The sequence below is a fragment of the Rhinoderma darwinii genome, chromosome 6 (assembly GCF_050947455.1).
Source record: "Rhinoderma darwinii isolate aRhiDar2 chromosome 6, aRhiDar2.hap1, whole genome shotgun sequence".
NCBI lineage: Eukaryota > Metazoa > Chordata > Amphibia > Anura > Rhinodermatidae > Rhinoderma > Rhinoderma darwinii.
In genome coordinates this window covers 82,240,912-82,260,344 of record NC_134692.1, presented here as the reverse complement: position 1 = coordinate 82,260,344, position 19,433 = coordinate 82,240,912, and the positions used below count along the sequence as shown (strand labels likewise).

Genomic DNA, 19,433 nt, shown 5'->3' with positions numbered 1-19,433 from the left:
CCATATGTGGTCATAAATGTTTTTTATTAGAAATTATTTAACCCTTTCAGGATTGATCCTTTTTTGCTTTTTCATTTTCCACTCCACGCCTTCCAAGAGCCATAACTTTTTTATTTTTCCGTCAATAGAGCGGTGTGAGGGCTTATTTTTTGTAGGAGTTGTAGTTTCTACTGTTTTGTTTTTATGTCTTTCACCGTGCTGTAAAAACGACAACCTTATTCTGTGTCTCAATACGATTACGGTGATACCAAATTTATATAGTTTTTTTTTTATATTTTACTACTTTTAAAAAAGAAAAGACGGTTTAAAAAAAATAGATTTGTATCACCACATTCTGAGAGTCATAACTTTTTTATTCCTTGGTCGATTTAGAGGTGTGAGGGCTTATTTTTGGCAGGACGAGCTGTAGCTTTTGTTGATCACTTTATATGATTTTTTTTTTTTTAGAGCGAAGGTGACCAAACAACAGCGATTTTGGCGGTTTAAATTATTTCTATTTACTTTTTGTGTTTCCATATTCTGAGAGCCATAACTTTTTTATTTTTTAGTCAAAAAAGCTGTGCAAGTCTTGTTTTTTGCGGGACGGGTGTTTTTTTATTGGTACTATTTTGGGGTACATGAGACTTTTTGATCACTCTTTATTCTATGTCTTGGGAAGGGTGGTGACCAAAACAGCGAGGCTGGCATAGTTTTTTATTTTTATATTTATTTTTCACAGTGTGTGAAAAATAACATTATAGTTTTATAGTTGGGGTCGTTACGAACGCGGTGACACTAAATATGTGTACTTTTTTTTTTAACGTTTTCATTTTTTTCCGAAAATAAAAGACTTATAGCAAAAAATATATATATTTTTTAAACTTTTTTTTTTTTATTTACATGCAGCACTGATCAATGCTAGAATACATTACACGACCTAGAAGTATAGTTGCATGGGGGCTGCCAACGTGCTACAAACCCCCTAAATGTGGTGGTCGCAATCGATCGCTGAATCAGGGTTAATCAGGGGCGATGAGCCGCTGATCGGCAACAGTGGAGTGTCAGCTGTCTGGGACAGCTGACTTCCCAGTTCCCGATGCACAGTCACCAACAGTGTGCATAGGGATCGACACAGTGACTTCCTGTAACTCCGACAGGAAGCCTATCAGGACCTGATAGGCTTCAGTCCATGGCAGACACGGAGGCCATTTCGTGGGGTCTGCCGATATGATAGAAACCCCTAAAATGATGCGATCAACCGATCGCAGCATTTAAGGGGTTAATTGCCGAAATCAACGGCACAGGACCGCTGGCCGACAAGAGTGGAGTGTCAGCTGAAAAAAATAAAAAAATAAAAGGGGGAGCAATCCAGCGCAGAGGAGTTTTAAAAGGAAGCACAGTTCCAGTTTTATTTCAGAAAATTCTTTAAAAGATGTATGTCTCAGATGCAAAGGTGGTTAGCTATATTCAATAGTGCCTACGCGTTTCGGACGAATGCAACATCCTTACTCATGGCTTGTTGTCCTGACACAGCTGACCTCCCGGTTCCCGATGCACAGTGTCGCCAACAGTGTGCACCGGGAATGACTCTGTAACTATACGTCCTCGTGCGGGAATTAACCTCCCGCGACGACGTATAGTTACTGAGTCGTGCGCGTAGGGGTTAACCCATGAAAATTGTCCTTTCTGAAGTTGGGTGCTTTTGTGGGTACTCTACCAAACATCTTATTAACCCCTTAATGACCAAGCCAGATTTGTCAAATCTGGTATGTCTGACCTTATCAGAGAATAAGTTTTGAATATCCAAGTAATTCTGACATTGTTTTTTCGTCACATGTTGTACTTTATTTTAGTGGTGAAAGTAGACTGATACGATTTGTGGAAAATTAAAAAATAGAAAAATTGAAATTTTGTAAAAAATTATCATTTTTCCCTATTTTTAACTGTAATATGTCACATATGTACATACATACTGTACAATTTTTTTTATTAAATATATATTTCCATCTCTTTACTCTATTTTGGCAGCACTTTTGAAAAAAAAAATAATAATTTTTGAGCAATTTAGAAGACTTACAAATTTAGTAATAATTTTATAAATTTTGAAGAACATTTTGTTTTCCTGCACCAAGCCAGGTTTTCAGAGGCTCATAGGTGTCAGAATGGTGGAAACCCCCATTTTGAAAACTACACCCCATAAGGTATTTATTAAAGGGTGTTGTAAGTATTTTGACCCCACAGTTTTTTTGTAAGAATTCATGCAAAGCAGGCGTAAAAAAATATAAATTTCACTTTTTTCATAAATGAAGACCGATTTCTTTGTAAACACACACAATGAAGAAACACACCTCAAAATCTATCAACCCGTTTGTCCTGTTTTCAAAAATGCCCCCATTGTGACCCTAATGCGTTGCCTGGACACACGGCAGGGCCCGAAAGGAAGGGAGCACCCGGAGGCTTTCAGGACACATTTTGCTTGAAAATGTTCTAGGCCCCACTGCACATTTGGAGAGGTTTTGAGCTGCCAGAACGATAGAAATCCGCCATAAATTACCCCATTTAGAAAACTAGACCCCTTAAGGTATTTGTCTAGGGGTGTAGAGATACACAACGCAAAAATGTAAAAAGGAGGAATAGGAATTCTCAGATAAATATGGCTATATATTGTTTTAGGCAAATTTTTAATACATTTTCAAATGAAGTGATAGAAAAATATATCTGTGTAAATCGGCTGCTGTGTTAGAAATATATTGCATTCTTATCTTGGGGGATGAGCGTACAGAAGAAAAGCGATGCTATTTTCTAATAAAGGAGGTATGTGCCTAGAAATGCATTTGACTGTCTATACGACTGTCTTGCTAACAAAAGCAGTTTGTCCCACATTTGTTTCATTCTGATGCCGTTGTCAACAGCGTTCTGGTCTGATGTGTAACAAATAATAGCGGAAAAAATAAACTGTACTGGAGTGAAGGGCGATATATACAAATGGAGAAAAATGTATCCAACTAAGTTGCAAACTCGAGTCTGTTCCCTAGATAGAAGAACACCTGCAGGGCTGCCATGACAAGGTTTTTTTTTTTTTCAGTGACTGGTTGTACAACGTCTCTTTAGCTCCATCAATCCTTATGAGGGACGAACGTGCCAAGTGACGCGGTACACCATAACAGGCCCCTGCCCGGCAAGTTAGGAACCGCTATGTCCACAAAACAACCAATCACCTACAGAATATATAGAGGGGCAGTGTCCAAAACCATCTATTGGAACAGTAAAGGATCACTAATCCCCAAAATGATGTCAGTATTTCCAGAAGAATTGCATAAATACAAAAATGGTCATAATTTGGCCAAAAATGCTAGTTTAAAAAAAAATAAAAACGTTACTGTAATCTACATTGCAGCGCCGATCTGCTGCAATAGCAGATAGGGGTTGCAAAATCTGGTGACAGAGCCTCTTTAAGAATTGTCGGTAAAATGCATGAATCGCATTAGGGCCTCATAGCGGTTTCTGGACATCACTGCTGCAAATACAGGGGTAGCGTGGACAGAACTAGAAGTCCAGTAGGACCGGACAGATGGTTTTTTAACCAAACCCATATTGAGGGTAAAGCCTAAATTTTTTATTTTTATTTCTGGGACACTTGTGGGGCTCCACATTCTGGAGTACATAGACGCAGGCTTTTGTAGAACAAACTGCCTAGCATACAGATTAGTCTGCTGGACTATCAAGTCTAGGACCGTATCACATATAAATAAATGAAAAATATTATAGGGGGTAAAATTTTTGGACGTCAACACTAATTCCTGGGGTCGCTTCAAATTGGGGTACTTGGGGGGAAAATGATAGTGCAGGATCCCACATCACGGGAGGGACTGCAACACTCGGCCCTGCACTTGACACCTCTACAGCGACTGACGTATCCACCACCATAGGACTATGGGGTTTAGCGGTAGAATTAGAATCGTCACTGTCGGGAACAAATTCTGAAGCGGTGTCTGTTTCGCTTTCAGAAGTGTCGGAACATAGCAAGGCGTAGGCTTGCTCCGCGCTGTACATACGCTGAGACATATTTATAGATATATATATATATATGCGCCCTATAAGTCCTAACCCTAAAGTAAACCTAAAAACGACAAAAACATTTTTTTTTATATAACAGACGTAAAAAAAATGCAATAAAATAAAGCCCTAATGTCGTATTACGGCCCTAAACACTAAACTAGCACTAACGCTAATCTAGCGCTGACGTTAATCTAGATTTTATATATGATATATATATATATATATATATATATTAGAAAGCGGTGATTTGTTTCTTCACAAAACAGGACGCAGACTGATCTCTCTCTCCTCTCAGAACAACTACAATGGGAGGAGAGAGAAACAGCCCATGTCCTGGCTGTGTTATGAAAATAACTGTCAGTGATCTCTGTGATAGGCTTTATCACAGAGATCACCTGATCAGGGACCAGTCACAATGGTCCCTGATTGTTGCTGTGCCAGCTGCCGACACAGGTAAGTTATGCACGGCGCATGCGTGCGCCATTTTGGGGGGGGGAATCGGACGAGGATGGGCCATGGGAGGAGGAGTGGGGGATTACTCTGGGGTGTACTGGGAAACACCAATTACCCGTTCTCTCCTCTCTATGGAGTTATTCCATGAGTGGAGAGAGAAAGGATAACGTTCTGCCGCTTTGCAGTGAACGCCGTGATATAACAATTCACGCCGATCACGTGACCAGAGACCACTCGTGATGGTCTCTGGTTGTTGCTCCGAACACTCAGCTACCTCCATTTGTTTCTGCGCTACATTAGGCTAAAGCGATCACGTGAAAAGGCGTCGCCTTAGCCTAATGCCCCTTAGTGACCAATGTGAAAAGGCGTATTGTTGGTCACTAAGGGGTTAAAGGATACATGAAAACTTATGTTGTGGTCACGGTCCTGTCCGGCATATTGGTTAAAATAAGGTGTAAAAGTGCCTCTCCTCTTGTTAGGTCCTCTTGTGAATCAGCGGATTGGCAGCAGGGGGAGCGCGAATGTATGAATATCATTGGACTCATCGCCTGCCGTGTGCTGGAAATAAGATGTAGATCTTACACTGTCAATTACTGGCCAAGTGACAGACGGCTGAAATCCGTGTGTCTGTCACTAGTACACAGCGGGTCTCAGACAGGCAGCAAAAATCTGACAGTTCCGCTTTAATTACACGAATGTTTGGTAAATTTAGATGCCACCATTACAGCTCACACCGCACTCAATAGCAGATCAGGCAGTGTTTACACGGATTCGCCATGGGATCGTATCCACAGCCTTTCCGTAATGAATCCGCAGTAATATCGAGCATGCGGTAGATTTTTTAATTTATTCCAAGTGGATATTTTCCGGAGCGTTTGAATGGAGTTTATAATAAACCACTCACATGCATTACCAACTGTCAACGGATTCTGTCACGTTTTCTGCATCTACATTCTGACAGAATCCTACTAGTGTAAGCATTACTGATTACTAGGCAGATATGCTGTTCAGGGGTCTAGGAAAGCTGAGTGTAAACCACATTGGAAGCGGTGATAGGAGACATACTGTTGTGATAGGAGACATACTGTTGTGATAGGAGACATACTGTTGTGATAGGAGACATACTGTTGTGATAGGAGACATACTGGTTGTCACTCAGCTTTCCCAGACACAGATATAATGTAAAATCGCTGACTATGCTCTGAAAGAGGACACCTGGCGGATCTCTATCTAGTTGGGGAAATGTATGACAATGGATTATTATGGAGGAGTGTAGCACGCCATGCACGACTGCCTCATGACCTGAGGCAAGGGTTATGGGGGCACCTCGTGTGCCATCTTCTCAGGCTGAGAGTTGCACCACAATACCATGCCGCTTATCACTTACTGTCCATGCCGGGGAAGGGGAGAGGTTGTGCCCCCAGCTGCTGCTCCACAGCCAGCTCCAGGTCGAAGCGAATATGATCCACACAAGCGATTAGCTCCTGCATGGTGACCGGAGCGCAGTTCCACACACACACCGGGAAACAGCATCAGCGCCGACTCGGACTCTGCAGGGAATTGCCGTACAGCGGCTGAAAGACCTGTCGCAAGGCACTCTGGGAAGAGGGAAGCGCTCAAGCCGTGCCAGTGCATGCTGGGTAACGTGACCTGTGACAGAGGACAGCATGGGACGAGCTACTAGTCTGGTGCTGCAGGTATATGCGATGTCTGGTCTAGCCTGTATAGAGGGAGGTCACACACGTTCAGACGTAGCGACCACTCCGCTCGGCACACACTAACCCTAAAGTCTATCTTATCGCCACTTGTTGTGCAGCTGAATACAGTCTATTGCTCCATGTTATTCATCAATGGCCTTAGTGACGGGAAGTCCGGGAACATCCCTGCCCCATCAGCAGCACGTTATTTCCTGTTGCTTTAGCTTCACGTATTCCGTGTATACATTGTCCAGAGACCAGGAATGTTCCTAGCTCCCTATATATATGTATACATCGTCCAGAGACCAGGAATGTTCCTAGCTCCATATATATATGTATACATCGTCCAGAGACCAGGAATGTTCCTAGCTCCCTATATAAATATGTATACATCGTCCAGAGACCAGGAATGTTCTTAGCTCCCTATATAAATATGTATACATCGTCCAGAGACCAGGAATGTTCCTAGCTCCCTATATAAATATGTATACATCGTCCAGAGACCAGGAATGTTCCTAGCTCCCTATATAAATATGTATACATCGTCCAGAGACCAGGAATGTTCCTAGCTCCCTATATAAATATGTATACATTGTCCAGAGACCAGGAATGTTCCTAGCTCCCTATATAAATATGTATACATCGTCCAGAGACCAGGAATGTTCCTAGCTCCATATATATATGTATACATCGTCCAGAGACCAGGAATGTTCCTAGCTCCCTATATATATGTATACATCGTCCAGAGACCAGGAATGTTCTTAGCTCCCTATATAAATATGTATACATTGTCCAGAGACCAGGAATGTTCCTAGCTCCATATATATATGTATACATCGTCCAGAGACCAGGAATGTTCCTAGCTCCCTATATAAATATGTATACATCGTCCAGAGACCAGGAATGTTCTTAGCTCCCTATATAAATATGTATACATTGTCCAGAGACCAGGAATGTTCCTAGCTCCATATATATATGTATACATCGTCCAGAGACCAGGAATGTTCTTAGCTCCCTATATAAATATGTATACATCGTCCAGAGACCAGGAATGTTCCTAGCTCCCTATATAAATATGTATACATTGTCCAGAGACCAGGAATGTTCCTAGCTCCATATATATATGTATACATTGTCCAGAGACCAGGAATGTTCCTAGCTCCCTATATAAATATGTATACATTGTCCAGAGACCAGGAATGTTCCTAGCACCATATATATATGTATACATCGTCCAGAGACCAGGAATGTTCCTAGCTCCCTATATAAATATATGTATACACCGTCCAGAGACCAGGAATGTTCCTAGCTCCCTATATAAATATGTATACATTGTCCAGAGACCAGGAATGTTCCTAGCTCCCTATATATATGTATACACCGTCCAGAGACCAGGAATGTTCCTTGCTTCCTATATATAAATATGTATACATCGTCCAGAGACCAGGAATGTTCCTATCTCCCTATATAAATATGTATACATTGTCCAGAGACCAGGAATGTTCCTAGCTCCATATATATATGTATACATTGTCCAGAGACCAGGAATGTTCCTAGCTCCCTATATAAATATGTATACATTGTCCAGAGACCAGGAATGTTCCTAGCTCCATATATATATGTATACATCGTTCATAGACCAGGAATGTTCCTAGCTCCATATATATATGTATACATCGTTCATAGACCAGGAATGTTCTTAGCTCCCTATATAAATATGTATACATTGTCCAGAGACCAGGAATGTTCCTAGCTCCATATATATATGTATACATTGTCCAGAGACCAGGAATGTTCCTAGCTCCCTATATAAATATGTATACATTGTCCAGAGACCAGGAATGTTCCTAGCTCCATATATATATGTATACATCGTTCATAGACCAGGAATGTTCCTAGCTCCCTATATAAATATGTATACATTGTCCAGAGACCAGGAATGTTCCTAGCTCCCTATATATATATATATATATATGTGTATACATTGTCCAGAGACCAGGAATGTTCCTAGCTCCCTATATATATGTATACATCGTTCATAGACCAGGAATGTTCCTAGCTCCCTATATAAATATGTATACATTGTCCAGAGACCAGGAATGTTCCTAGCTCCCTATATATATATATATGTGTATACATTGTCCAGAGACCAGGAATGTTCCTAGCTCCCTATATAAATATGTATACATTGTCCAGAGACCAGGAATGTTCCTAGCTCCCTATATAAATATGTATACATCGTCCAGAGACCAGGAATGTTCCTAGCTCCCTATATAAATATGTATACATTGTCCAGAGACCAGGAATGTTCCTAGCTCCATATATAAATATGTATACATTGTCCAGAGACCAGGAATGTTCCTAGCTCCATATATATATGTATACATCGTTCATAGACCAGGAATGTTCCTAGCTCCATATATATATGTATACATCGTTCATAGACCAGGAATGTTCTTAGCTCCCTATATAAATATGTATACATTGTCCAGAGACCAGGAATGTTCCTAGCTCCCTATATATATATATATATGTGTATACATTGTCCAGAGACCAGGAATGTTCCTAGCTCCATATATATATGTATACATTGTCCAGAGACCAGGAATGTTCCTAGCTCCCTATATAAATATGTATACATTGTCCAGAGACCAGGAATGTTCCTAGCTCCATATATATATGTATACATCGTTCATAGACCAGGAATGTTCCTAGCTCCATATATATATGTATACATCGTTCATAGACCAGGAATGTTCTTAGCTCCCTATATAAATATGTATACATTGTCCAGAGACCAGGAATGTTCCTAGCTCCATATATATATGTATACATTGTCCAGAGACCAGGAATGTTCCTAGCTCCCTATATAAATATGTATACATTGTCCAGAGACCAGGAATGTTCCTAGCTCCATATATATATGTATACATCGTTCATAGACCAGGAATGTTCCTAGCTCCCTATATAAATATGTATACATTGTCCAGAGACCAGGAATGTTCCTAGCTCCCTATATATATATATATATATGTGTATACATTGTCCAGAGACCAGGAATGTTCCTAGCTCCCTATATATATGTATACATCGTTCATAGACCAGGAATGTTCCTAGCTCCCTATATAAATATGTATACATTGTCCAGAGACCAGGAATGTTCCTAGCTCCCTATATATATATATGTGTATACATTGTCCAGAGACCAGGAATGTTCCTAGCTCCCTATATAAATATGTATACATCGTCCAGAGACCAGGAATGTTCCTAGCTCCCTATATAAATATGTATACATTGTCCAGAGACCAGGAATGTTCCTAGCTCCCTATATAAATATGTATACATCGTCCAGAGACCAGGAATGTTCCTAGCTCCCTATATAAATATGTATACATTGTCCAGAGACCAGGAATGTTCCTAGCTCCATATATAAATATGTATACATTGTCCAGAGACCAGGAATGTTCCTAGCTCCATATATATATGTATACATCGTTCATAGACCAGGAATGTTCCTAGCTCCATATATATATGTATACATCGTTCATAGACCAGGAATGTTCTTAGCTCCCTATATAAATATGTATACATTGTCCAGAGACCAGGAATGTTCCTAGCTCCCTATATATATATATATATATATGTGTATACATTGTCCAGAGACCAGGAATGTTCCTAGCTCCATATATATATGTATACATCGTTCATAGACCAGGAATGTTCCTAGCTCCATATATATATGTATACATCGTTCATAGACCAGGAATGTTCTTAGCTCCCTATATAAATATGTATACATTGTCCAGAGACCAGGAATGTTCCTAGCTCCCTATATATATATATATATGTATACATCGTTCATAGACCAGGAATGTTCCTAGCTCCCTATATATATGTATACATCGTTCATAGACCAGGAATGTTCCTAGCTCCCTATATAAATATGTATACATTGTCCAGAGACCAGGAATGTTCCTAGCTCCCTATATATATGTGTATACATTGTCCAGAGACCAGGAATGTTCCTAGCTCCCTATATATATGTATACATCGTTCATAGACCAGGAATGTTCCTAGCTCCATATATAAATATGTATACATTGTCCAGAGACCAGGAATGTTCCTAGCTCCCTATATATATATATATATATATATGTGTATACATTGTCCAGAGACCAGGAATGTTCCTAGCTCCCTATATATATGTATACATCGTTCATAGACCAGGAATGTTCCTAGCTCCATATATAAATATGTATACATCGTCCAGAGACCAGGAATGTTCCTAGCTCACTATATATATTATGTATACATTGTCCAGAGACCAGGAATGTTCCTAGCTCCATATATATATGTATACATTGTCCAGAGACCAGGAATGTTCCTAGCTCCCTATATATATTATGTATACATTGTCCAGAGACCAGGAATGTTCCTAGCTCCATATATATATGTATACATTGTCCAGAGACCAGGAATGTTCCTAGCTCCCTATATATATTATGTATACATTGTCCAGAGACCAGGAATGTTCCTAGCTCCATATATATATGTATACATCGTTCATAGACCAGGAATGTTCCTAGCTCCCTATATATATGTATACATCGTTCATAGACCAGGAATGTTCTTAGCTCCCTATATAAATATGTATACATTGTCCAGAGACCAGGAATGTTCCTAGCTCCCTATATATATATATATATGTATACATCGTTCATAGACCAGGAATGTTCCTAGCTCCCTATATATATGTATACATCGTTCATAGACCAGGAATGTTCCTAGCTCCCTATATAAATATGTATACATTGTCCAGAGACCAGGAATGTTCCTAGCTCCCTATATATATGTGTATACATTGTCCAGAGACCAGGAATGTTCCTAGCTCCCTATATATATGTATACATCGTTCATAGACCAGGAATGTTCCTAGCTCCATATATAAATATGTATACATTGTCCAGAGACCAGGAATGTTCCTAGCTCCCTATATATATATATATATATATATATGTGTATACATTGTCCAGAGACCAGGAATGTTCCTAGCTCCCTATATATATGTATACATCGTTCATAGACCAGGAATGTTCCTAGCTCCATATATAAATATGTATACATCGTCCAGAGACCAGGAATGTTCCTAGCTCACTATATATATTATGTATACATTGTCCAGAGACCAGGAATGTTCCTAGCTCCATATATATATGTATACATTGTCCAGAGACCAGGAATGTTCCTAGCTCCCTATATATATTATGTATACATTGTCCAGAGACCAGGAATGTTCCTAGCTCCATATATATATGTATACATTGTCCAGAGACCAGGAATGTTCCTAGCTCCCTATATATATTATGTATACATTGTCCAGAGACCAGGAATGTTCCTAGCTCCCTATATATATATATATATATATATATATATATATATATATATATATATATATATATATATATATATACACACACACACACACTACCGTTCAAAAGTTTGGGGTCACCCAGACAATTTTGTGTTTTCCATGAAAACTCACACTTATATTTATCAAATGAGTTGCAAAATGACTAGAAAATATAGTCAAGACATTGACAAGGTTAGAAATAATGATTTTTATTTCAAATAATAATTTTCTCCTTCAAACTTTGCTTTCGTCAAAGATTGCTCCATTTGCAGCAATTACAGCATTGCAGACCTTTGGCATTCTAGCTGTTAATTTGCTGAGGTAATCGGGAGAAATTTAACCCTATGCTTCCAGAAGCCCCTCCCACAAGTTGGATTGGCTTGATGGGCACTTCTTGCGTACCATACGGTCAAGCTGCTCCCACAACAGCTCTATGGGCCTGAGATCTGGTGACTGCGCTGGCCACTCCATTACAGATAGAATACCAGCTGCCTGCTTCTTCCCTAAATAGTTCTTGCATAATTTGGAGGTGTGCTTTGGGTCATTGTCCTGTTGTAGGATGAAATTGGCTCCAATCAAGCGCTGTCCACAGGGTATGGCATGGCGTTGCAAAATGGAGTGATAGCCTTCCTTATTTAAAATCCCTTTTACCTTGTACAAATCTCCCACTTTACCAGCACCAAAGCAACCCCAGACCATCACATTACCTCCACCATGCTTGACAGATGGCGTCAGGCACTCTTCCAGCATCTTTTCAGTTGTTCTGCGTCTCACAAATGTTCTTCTGTGTGATCCAAACACCTCAGACTTCGATTCGTCTGTCCATAACACTTTTTTCCAATCTTCCTCTGTCCAATGTCTGTGTGCTTTTGCCCATATTAATCTTTTCCTTTTATTAGCCAGTCTCAGATATGGCTTTTTCTTTGCCACTCTGCCCTGAAGGCCAGCATCCCGGAGTCGCCTCTTCACTGTAGACGTTGACACTGGCGTTTTGCGGGTACTATTTAATGAAGCTGCCAGTTGAGGACCTGTAAGGTGTCTATTTCTCAAACTAGAGACTCTAATGTACTTGTCTTGTTGCTCAGTTGTGCAGCGGGGCCTCCCACTTCTCTTTCTTCTCTGGTTAGAGCCTGTTTGTGCTGTCCTCTGAAGGGAGTAGTACACACCATTGTAGGAAATCTTCAGTTTCTTTGCAATTTCTCGCATGGAATAGCCTTCATTTCTAAAAACAAGAATAGACTGTCGAGTTTCACATGAAAGCTCTCTTTTTCTAGCCATTTGGTTTAATCGAACCCACTAATGTAATGCTCCAGATTCTCAACTAGCTCAAAGGAAGGTCAGTTTTATAGCTCCTCTGAACAGCAAAACTGTTTACAGCGGTGCTAACATAATTGCACAAGGGTTTTCAAGTATTTTCTAATCATCCATTAGCCTTCTAACACAGTTAGCAAACACAATGTACCATTAGAACACTGGAGTTATGGTTGCTGGAAATGGGCCTCTATACACCTATGTAGATATTGCATTAAAAACCAGCCGTTTGCAGCTAGAATAGTCATTTAGCACATTAACAATGTATAGAGTGTATTTCTGACTAATTTAATGTTATCTTCATTGAAAAAAACTGTGCTTTTCTTTCAAAAATAAGGAGATTTCTAGGTGACCCTAAACTTTTGAACGGAAGTGTGTATGTATATATATATATATATATAGATAGATAGATATGTGTACATATCGTTCATAGACCAGGAATGTTCCTAGCTTCATGTGTATATATATGTGTGTGTGTGTGTGTGTGTGTGTGTATACATCGCTCATAGACCAGGAATGTTCCTAGCTCCCTGTCTATATGTATACATCATCCAGAGGCCAGGAATGTTCCTAGCTCCCTATATATATATATATATATATATATATATATATATATATATATATATATATATATTTGTATACATCGTTCATAGACCAGGAATGTTTCTAGCTCCCTATATATATATGTATACACCATCCAGAGACCAGGAATGTTCCTAGCTGCCTATATATATATATATATATATATATATATGTGTGTGTGTGTGTGTATACATCGTTCATAGACCAGGAATGTTCCTAGCTCCCTATATAAATATGTATACATCGTTCATAGACCAGGAATGTTCCTAGCTCCCTATATATAACTAGGAAAGACTGGGCCCCATAGCAAACTTTTGACTGGGGCCCCCCCTCCCCTGGGTGTCACACAACCCCCCCCCCCCTTGTAGATAGTGCCTTTTTTACAGCCCCCCCCTGTAGATAACGCCATACAGCACCCCCTCTAGATAACGCCATACAGCCCCCCCAGTAAATAACGCCATACAGCCCCCCTGTAGACTGTATGGCGTTATCTACAGAGGGGGACTGTATGGCGTTATCTACAGGGGGGACTGTATGGCGTTCCCTACAGGGGGGGCTGTGTGGCATTATCTACAGGGGGGGCTGTATGGCGTTATCTACAGGGGGGGCTGTATGGCGTTATCTACAGGGGGACTGTATGGCGTTATCTACAGAGGGGGCTGTATGGCGTTATCTACAGGGGGACTGTATGGCGTTATCTACAGAGGGGGCTGTATGGCGCTAACGCCATATAGCCCCCACTGTAGAGAACGCCATACAGCCCCCCCTGTAGGGAACGCCATACAGCCCCCCCTGTAGGGAACGCCATACAGCCCCCCCCCTGCAGGGAACGCCATACAGCGTCCCCCCCTGCAGGGAACGCCACACAGTGCCCGTCCCCCCCCCTGCAGGGAACGCCACACAGTGCCTCCTCCCTGCAGGGAACGCCATACAGCGCCCCCCCCTGCAGGGAACGCCATACAGCGCCTCCCCCTGCAGGGAACGCCATACAGCGCCCCCCCCCTTGCAGGGAACGCCATACAGCGCCCCCCCCTGCAGGGAACGCCATACAGCGCCCCCCCCCCCTCTGCAGGTAACGCCATAGAGCGCCCCCCCCCACCTGCAGGGAACGCCATACAGCGCCCCCCCTGCAGGGAACGCCATACAGCGCCCCCCCCCTTGCAGGGAACGCCATACAGCGCCCCCCCCTGCAGGGAACGCCATGCAGCGCGCCCCCCCCCCGCAGGGAACGCCATATAGCCCCCCCCCTCCAAAAAATGTGACCTATAATGTGTCCTACAAATAACATGCATCCCCTATCCACAGGATAGGGGATACATGTGGTGTGATCGCTGGCATTTATAGGGAGAACGGGGGACTGCAAGTCCCCTGAAGTTCTCCATCACTCACCTCTGACTTCCGGCGTCTGTGTCGGCAGCTCAATAAAAATGAAAGGAACGCTGGTCACGCATGCGCACAAGCGCGACCGGCGCTCCTTTAATTTCTACGGAGCTGCCGACACAGACCCCGGAAGTCCGAGGTTTGTGATGGAGAACTTCAGGGGACTTTCAGTCCCCCGTTCTCCCTATCCCTGCCAGCGATCACACATGTATCCCCTATCCTGTGGATAGGGGATACATGTCTTTTGTTTAATGGCAGAGCGGGAAGATGCCTCCCTGCTCTGCCGTAGTGTTCAGTGGCGTCCCGCTGTAGCAGTCATAGCGGCTTCTAGCGGAGCCAACGGCCATGGTGGGGGCCCGTGCAGGCGGGCGACACGGGCCCCCTCATGCCGCGGGCCCCGTAGCAGTCGCTACCGCTGCTACAGCGGTAGTTACGCCACTGTATACATCGTTCATAGACCAGGAATGTTCCTAGCTCACTATATATATGTATACATCGTCCAGAGATCAGGAATGTTCCTAGCTCCCTATGTATATATCGTCCAAAGACCAGGAATGTTCCTAGCTTCATATATATATATATATATGTGTGTGTATACATCGTTCATAGACCAGGAATGTTCCTAGCTCCCTATGTATATATCGTCCAAAGACCAGGAATGTTCCTAGCTTCATATATATATATATATATTTGTGTGTGTATACATCGTTCATAGACCAGGAATGTTCCTAGCTTCCTATATATATGTATGTATACATCGATCATAGACCAGGAATGTTTCTAGCTCCCTATATACAGTGAAGGAAATAAGTATTTGATCCCTTGCTGATTTTGTAAATTTGCCCACTGTCAGTCATTAACAGTCTAGATTATTTAGGCTAGGTTAATTTTACCAGTGAGAGATAGATTATATAAAAAAAAACAAAACAGAAAATCACATTGTCAAAATGATATATATTTATTTGCATTGTGCACAGAGAAATAAGTATTTGATCCCCTGCCAACCATTAAGAGTTCAGCCTCCTCCAGACCAGTTACACGCTCCAAATCAACTTGGTGCCTGCATTAAAGACAGCTGTCTTAAATGGTCACCTGTATAAAAGACTCCTGTCCACAGATTCAATTAATCAATCTGACTCTAACCTCTACAACATGGGCAAGACCAAAGAGCTTTCTAAGAATGTCAGGGACAAGATCATAGACCTGCACAAGGCTAGAATGGGCTACAAAACCATAAGTAAGACGGTGGGTGAGAAGGAGACAACTGTTGGTGCAATAGTAAGAAAATGGAAGACATACAAAATGACTGTCAATCGACATCGATCTGGGGCTCCATGCAAAATCTCACCTCGTGGGGTATCCTTGATCCTGAGGAAGGTGAGAGCTCAGCCGAAAACTACACGGGGGGAACTTGTTAATGATCTCAAGGCAACTGGGACTACAGTCACCAAAAAAAACATTGGTAACACATTACGCCGTAATGGATTAAAATCCTGCAGTGCCCGCAAGGTCCCCCTGCTCAAGAAGGCACATGTACAGGCCCGTCTGAAGTTTGCAAATGAACATCTGGATGATTCTGAGAGTGATTGGGAGAAGGTGCTGTGGTCAGATGAGACTAAAATTGAGCTCTTTGGCATTAACTCAACTCGCCGTGTTTGGAGGAAGAGAAATGCTGCCTATGACCCAAAGAACACCGTCCCCACTGTCAAGCATGGAGGTGGAAACATGTTTTGGGGGTGTTTCTCTGCTAAGGGCACAGGACTACTTCACCGCATCAATGGGAGAATGGATGGAGCCATGTACCGTCAAATCCTGAGTGACCACCTCCTTCCCTCCACCAGGACATTAAAAATGGCTCGTGGCTGGGTCTTCCAGCACGACAATGACCCGAAACATACAGCCAAGGCAACAAAGGAGTGGCTCAAAAAGAAGCACATTAAGGTCATGGAGTGGCCTAGCTAGTCTCCAGACCTTAATCCCATCGAAAACTTATGGAGGGAGCTGAAGATCCGAGTTGCCAAGCGACCGCCTCGAAATCTTAATGATTTACAGATGATCTGCAAAGAGGAGTGGGCCAAAATTCCATCTAACATGTGTGCAAACCTCATCATCAACTACAAAAAACGTCTGACAGCTGTGCTTGCCAACAAGGGTTTTGCCACCAAGTATTAAGTCTTGTTTGCCAAAGGGATCAAATACTTATTTCTCTGTGCACAATGCAAATAAATATATATAATTTTGACTATGTGATTTTCTGTTTTTTTTATATATAATCTATCACTCACTGGTAAAATTAACCTAGCCTAAAAATTCTAGACTGTTCATGACTTTGACAGGTGGGCAAACTTACAAAATCAGCAAGAGATCAAATACTTATTTCCTTCACTGTATATGTATACAGCGTTCATAGACCTGGAATGTTCCTAGCTCCCTATATATATGTATACATCGTCCAGAGACCAGGAATGTTCCTAGCTCCCTATATATATGTATACATCGTTCATAGATCAGGAATGTTCCTTGCTTCCTATATATATATATATATGTATACATCATTCATAGACCAGGAATGTTCCTTGCTTCCTATATATATATGTATACATTGTTCATAGACCAGGAATGTTCCTTATATTAGTCCTTCTCGATGAATGAATGAGAATATCATCAAAAAGTTTATTTCAGTAATTCAATTCAAAAACTGAAACTCCTATATTATATATATTCATTACACAGAGTGATCTATTTCCACCATTTTTTTCTTTTTAATGTTGCTGATTATGGCTAACAGTTAACCCCTTCCCGCTAATGGGCGTTACTGTACGTCCTTTTTATCGGTGCGTTCCCACAAATGGGCGTACAGTAACGCCCTGAGGATGAAGCGGGCAAAGGTTCATCTTCAGCGGGTGTCGACTAATATACAGCTGACATCCCACTGCAACGGTGGCGATCACAGTTATCTCCGATCGCCGCCATTTAACCCCTTAAATGCCGCTATCAAAAGCGACAGTGGCACTTAAGTGATTGACATAGAGGGAGGGGGCTCCCTCTGTACCCCGTTGTCCCTCCGCTAAAAATCGCGGGGTGCTGATGATTGCAATGGCAACCAGGAAGCCTAGCAATGGCTTCCTGGTTGCCAGGTACGGGAGCCTATTAGGTCCTGTCCAAACTGTCAGTTGTAAAGTGACAGTTACAATACACTGCACTACATAAGTAGTGCAGTGTATTGTACAGGAAATCAGAAGATAAGATTTTCTAGTCCCCTAGTATGTGTAAAAAAACAAAACGTTTTAGTAAAATAAATAAATACAAGTTTTATGTAATAAAAACAATAATCGCCCTGTTCAAGTCCTTTATAATTAGAAAAAAAAAGCTATACATAATCGGCATCACCGCGTTCATATCGGCCTGACCTATAAAAATATATTATTTATCCCGCACGGTGAACACGGTAAAAAAATTAAATAAAAAACAATGGCAGAATTTCCTTCTTTGGTCACGTTGTTTCCCAAAAATTTGAATAGTGATCAAAAAGTCGCACGCACCCAAACATGGTACTAATAAAAACTACAGTTTGTCACGCAAAAAAACAAAATGCTCACTACACTTCTAGATGAATTCCTTGAGGCCTCATGCACACGACCGTATTTTTTCCCTCCCGTAAATACTGGCGTAAATACGTGTCCGGTGTCACACGTATTCGACCCGTTTTGTACCAGTATTTACGGACCCGTGCCTGTAAATACGGGCCCGGTGTCACCCGTATTCCACCCGTATTTACGGACACGTATTCTCTGCAAAATTGCACTGCACTAATCGGCAGCCCCTTCTCTCTATCAATGCAAGATAGAGAGAAGGGGCAGCCCTTTCCGAGGTAAAAGTAAAAGAAATTCATACTTACCTGGCCGTTGCCTTGGTGACGCGTCCCTCTCTTGAGATCCAGCCCGACATCCCTGGATGATGCGGCAGTCCATGTGACCGCTGCAGCATGTGATTGGCCTGTGATTGGCTGCAGCGGTCACATGGGCTGAAACGTCATCCAGGGATGTCGGGCCGGATGTCGAGAGGGACGCGTCACCAAGGCAACGGCTGGGAGGCCGGACTGGAGGAAGAAGCAGGAAGTTTTTGGTAAGTATGAACGTCTTTTCTTTTTTTTTACAGGTTACTCTATATTGTGATCGGAATTCACTGTCCAGGGTGCTGAAAGAGTTACTGCCTATCAGTTAACTCTTTCAGCACACTGGACAGTGACTACTTACTGACGTCGCCTAGCAACGCTGCGGTAATGACTGGTGCACACACGTAGCCACCCGTCATTACGGGAGCTCAATAGACTTCTATGGGCTGTCCGTGCCGTTATTACGGCCTGAAATAGGACATGTTCTATCTTTTTCAACGGTATGGGCACCTTCCCGTAAGAAAACGCGAAGGTACCCGTGGCCAATAGAAGTCTATGAGCCCGTTATTACGGGTCGTAATTACGACCCGTAATAACGGGAGTTTTTACGGTCGTGTGCATGAGGCCTGAGGGGTGTAGTTTCCTAAATGGGGTCACTTCTCGGGGG

General features: G+C 41.9%; 2 protein-coding genes across 4 annotated transcripts in view; one reads left to right on the top strand and one right to left on the bottom strand.

Annotated features, from left to right (window-relative positions):
- CPSF4 (cleavage and polyadenylation specific factor 4) overlaps positions 1-6,101 on the bottom strand; it is a 48,865-nt gene extending 42,764 nt beyond the window's left edge. Inside the window, exon 1 of the mRNA XM_075829986.1 lies at positions 5,879-6,101. Coding sequence (XP_075686101.1) covers positions 5,879-5,981 — 103 coding nt within the window. The 5' untranslated portion in view covers positions 5,982-6,101. The remainder of the gene's footprint in view (positions 1-5,878) is intronic.
- PTCD1 (pentatricopeptide repeat domain 1) overlaps positions 6,081-19,433 on the top strand; it is a 66,715-nt gene continuing 53,362 nt past the window's right edge. For all 3 annotated transcript variants that reach the window (XM_075829985.1, XM_075829984.1, XM_075829983.1), the window contains exon 1: positions 6,081-6,188. The gene's annotated coding sequence lies outside the window, so the exon portion shown is untranslated. The remainder of the gene's footprint in view (positions 6,189-19,433) is intronic.